Source organism: Bison bison, unplaced genomic scaffold (genome assembly GCF_000754665.1).
Source record: "Bison bison bison isolate TAMUID 2011002044 unplaced genomic scaffold, Bison_UMD1.0 scf7180017864376, whole genome shotgun sequence".
NCBI lineage: Eukaryota > Metazoa > Chordata > Mammalia > Artiodactyla > Bovidae > Bison > Bison bison.
The window spans coordinates 6,810,027-6,813,135 of NW_011494948.1; the positions used below are offsets into that span (position 1 = coordinate 6,810,027).

At 43.2% G+C, this 3,109-nt stretch overlaps 1 protein-coding gene across 1 annotated transcript; it reads right to left on the reverse strand.

Annotated features, from left to right (window-relative positions):
• Window positions 1–12: 12 nt before the first annotated feature.
• LOC105000925 (tropomyosin alpha-4 chain-like) lies at window positions 13–982 on the reverse strand. Its single transcript, XM_010856994.1, is given in 2 exon segments — window positions 13–803; window positions 806–982. Coding segments are annotated over 2 exon segments (741 nt in total). The 5' UTR covers window positions 915–982; the 3' UTR covers window positions 13–171.
• Between the last annotated feature and the right edge of the window lie 2,127 nt (window positions 983–3,109).

Sequence of the window (3,109 nt, forward strand, 5' to 3'; positions counted from 1 at the left end):
AGTTCTTTTTTTTTTTTTTTTTCTTTCTGATACAAAATATTTGGTCATGTATTCATAATTTGCTTGACATTTCCAGCAAAGTGAAGAGGCAATAACAAAAGAAACTTCTTACAAGAGAAGAGAAAGACACGGCGCTCTGGAGTTTCTGTTGGAACAAGACTCCTGTTTTGGTTATATACAGTTTAGTTCGTTTAGTGTCTGATCCAGTGTCTGATGTAAGCCCACGTTCTCTTCTTTGGCCTGGGCCAGTTTTTCTTCCAGGTCATCAATTGTCTTTTCCAGTTTTGCAACTGTTCTCTCTGCAAATTCGGCACGGGTCTCAGCCTCTTTCAGTTTGCCGGAGAGAAGTTTAATTTCTTCATATTTGTCCTCCTTTTCAGAATACTTTTCAGATGCAGCCTCTAGTGACTTCAGGTTGTTAGTGACATTCTTGAGTTCTTCTTCCAGGTCACCACATTTTAGTTCGGACACCTCGGCACACTCCTCTGCCCTCTCTAGCTCACCCTCCAGGATGACCAACTTTCGAGCTACCTCTTCGTATTTGCGGTCAGCCTCCTCGGTGATGTGTTTGGCCTCTTTAAGCTGCATCTCCTGAATCTCTATCTTCTCCTCATCTTTCATGGCGCGGTTTCCTATCACCTTCATCCCTCTCTCACTCTCATCTGCAGCCTTTTCTGCCTCCTTCAGCTTCAGCAGGGCTGTGGCCGGTCGTTCCTGGGCCCTGTCCAACTCCTCCTCAACGAGCTGGATGCACCGATTGAGAGCTGCCACATCACCTTCGGCTTTCTCGCGCCGCTCGCGCTGCCGTCCAGCTCGCGCTGCAGGCCCTGCGCGCGGTCCTCCGCCTCATCTGCTTGCTGCTGCAGGGCCTGGATCTTGCGTTTCACCACCTCCAGGGAGTTGAGGCCAGCCATGGCGCGGAGGCGCAAGCAGCCGGCAGCGGACAGCGGCGGGCGCTCGGTTGGGCTCAGCTCCGGCAAGAGCTGCCCATGTCCAGTTCTAACTATTGCTTCTTGACTGCATACAGGTTTCTCAAGAGGCAAGTCAGGTGGTCTGGTATTCCCATCTCCTTCAGAATTTTCCACAGTTTATTGTGATCCACACAGCCAAAGGCTTTGGCATAGTCAACAAAGCAGAAATAGATGTTTTTCTGGAACTCTCTTGCTTTTTCCATGATCCAGGAGATGTTGGCAATTTGATCTCTGATTCCTCTGCCCTTTCTAAAACCAGCTTGAACATCAGGAAGTTCACGGTTCACGCATTGCTGAAGCCTGGCTTGGAGAATTTTGAGCATTACTTTAATAGCGTGTGAGATGAGTGCAATTGTGCAGTAGTTTGAGCATTCTTTGGCATTGCCTTTCTTTGGGATTGGAATGAAAACTGCCTTTTCCAGTCCTGTGGCTGCTGCTGAGTTTTCCAAATTTGCTGGCATACTGAGTGCAGCACTTCTACAGCATTGTCTTTTAGGATCTGAAATAGCTCAACTAGAATTCCATACCTCCACTAGCTTTGTTCATAGTGATGATTCCTAAGGCCCACTTGACTTCACATTCCAGGATGTCTGGCTCTAGGTGAGTGTGAGTAATCACACCATTGTGGTTATCTGGGTTGTGAAGATCTTTTTTGTATATTTCTGTGTATTCTTGCCATCTCTTCTTACCATCTTCTGATTCTGTTAGGTCCATACCATTTCTGTCCTTTATTGTGCCCATCATTGCATGAAATGTTCCCTTGATATCTCTAATTTTCTTGAGATCTCTAGTCTTTCCCATTCTATTGTTTTCCTCTATTTCTTTGCATTGATCGCTGAGGAAGGCTTTCTTATCTCTCCTTGCTATTCTTTGGAACTCTGCATTCAAATAGTTACATCTTTCCTTTTCTCCTTTGCCTTTCACTTCTCTTCTTTTCACAGCTATTTGTAAGGCCTCCTCAGACAGCCATTTTGCTTTTTTGCATTTCTTTTTCTTGGGGATTGTCTTGATCCCTGTCTCCTTTACAATGTCATGAACCTCTGTCCATAGTTCATCAGGCACTCTGTCTATCAGATCTAGTCCCTTAAATCTATTTCTCACATCTACTGTATAATCATAAGGGATTTGATTTAGGTCATACCTAAATGGTCTAGTGGTTTTCCCCACTTTCTTCAATTTAAGTCTGAGTTTGGCAATAAGGAGTTCATGATCTGAGCCACAGTCAGCTCCTGGTCTTGTTTTTGTTGACTGTATAGAGCTTCTCCCTCTTTGGCTGCAAAGAATATAATCAATCTGATTTCGGTGTTAACCATCTGGTGAGGTGTATGTGTAGAGTCTTCTCTTGTGTTGTTGGAAGAGGGTGTTTGTTATGACCAGTGCGTTCTCTTGGCAGAACTCTATTAGCCTTTACCCTGCTTCATTCTGTACTCCAAGGCCAAATTTCCCTGTTACTCCAGGTGTTTCTTGACTTTCTACTTTTACATTCCAGTCCCCTATAATGAAAAGGACATCTTTTTTGAGTGTTAGTTCTTTTTTTTTTTTTTATTTTATTTTATTTTTAAACTTTACATAATTGTATTAGTTTTGCCAAATATCAAAATGAATCCACCACAGGTATACATGTGTTCCCCATCCTGAACCCTCCTCCCTTCTCCCTCCCCATACCATCCCTCTGGGTCATCCCAGTGCACTAGCCCCAAGCATCCAGTATCGTGTATCGAACCTGGACTGGCAACTTGTTTCTGACATGATATTTTACATGTTTCAATGTCATTCTCCCAAATCTTTGATACATATACACAATGGAGTATTACTCAGCCATTAAAAAGAATATATTTGAATCAGTTCTAATGAGGTGGATGAAACTGGAGCCCATTATACAGAGTGAAGTAAGCCAGAAGGAAAAACATAAATACAGTATACTAACGCATATATATGGAATTTAGAAAGATGGTAACAATAACCCGGTGTACGAGACAGCAAAAGAGACACTGAGTGTTAGTTCTAAAAGGTCTTGTAGGTCTTCATAGAACCGTTCAACTTCAGCTTCTTCAGCATTACTGGTTGGGGGATAAACTTGGATTACCATGATATTGAATGGTTTGCCTTGGAAATGAACAGAGATCATTTTGTCATTT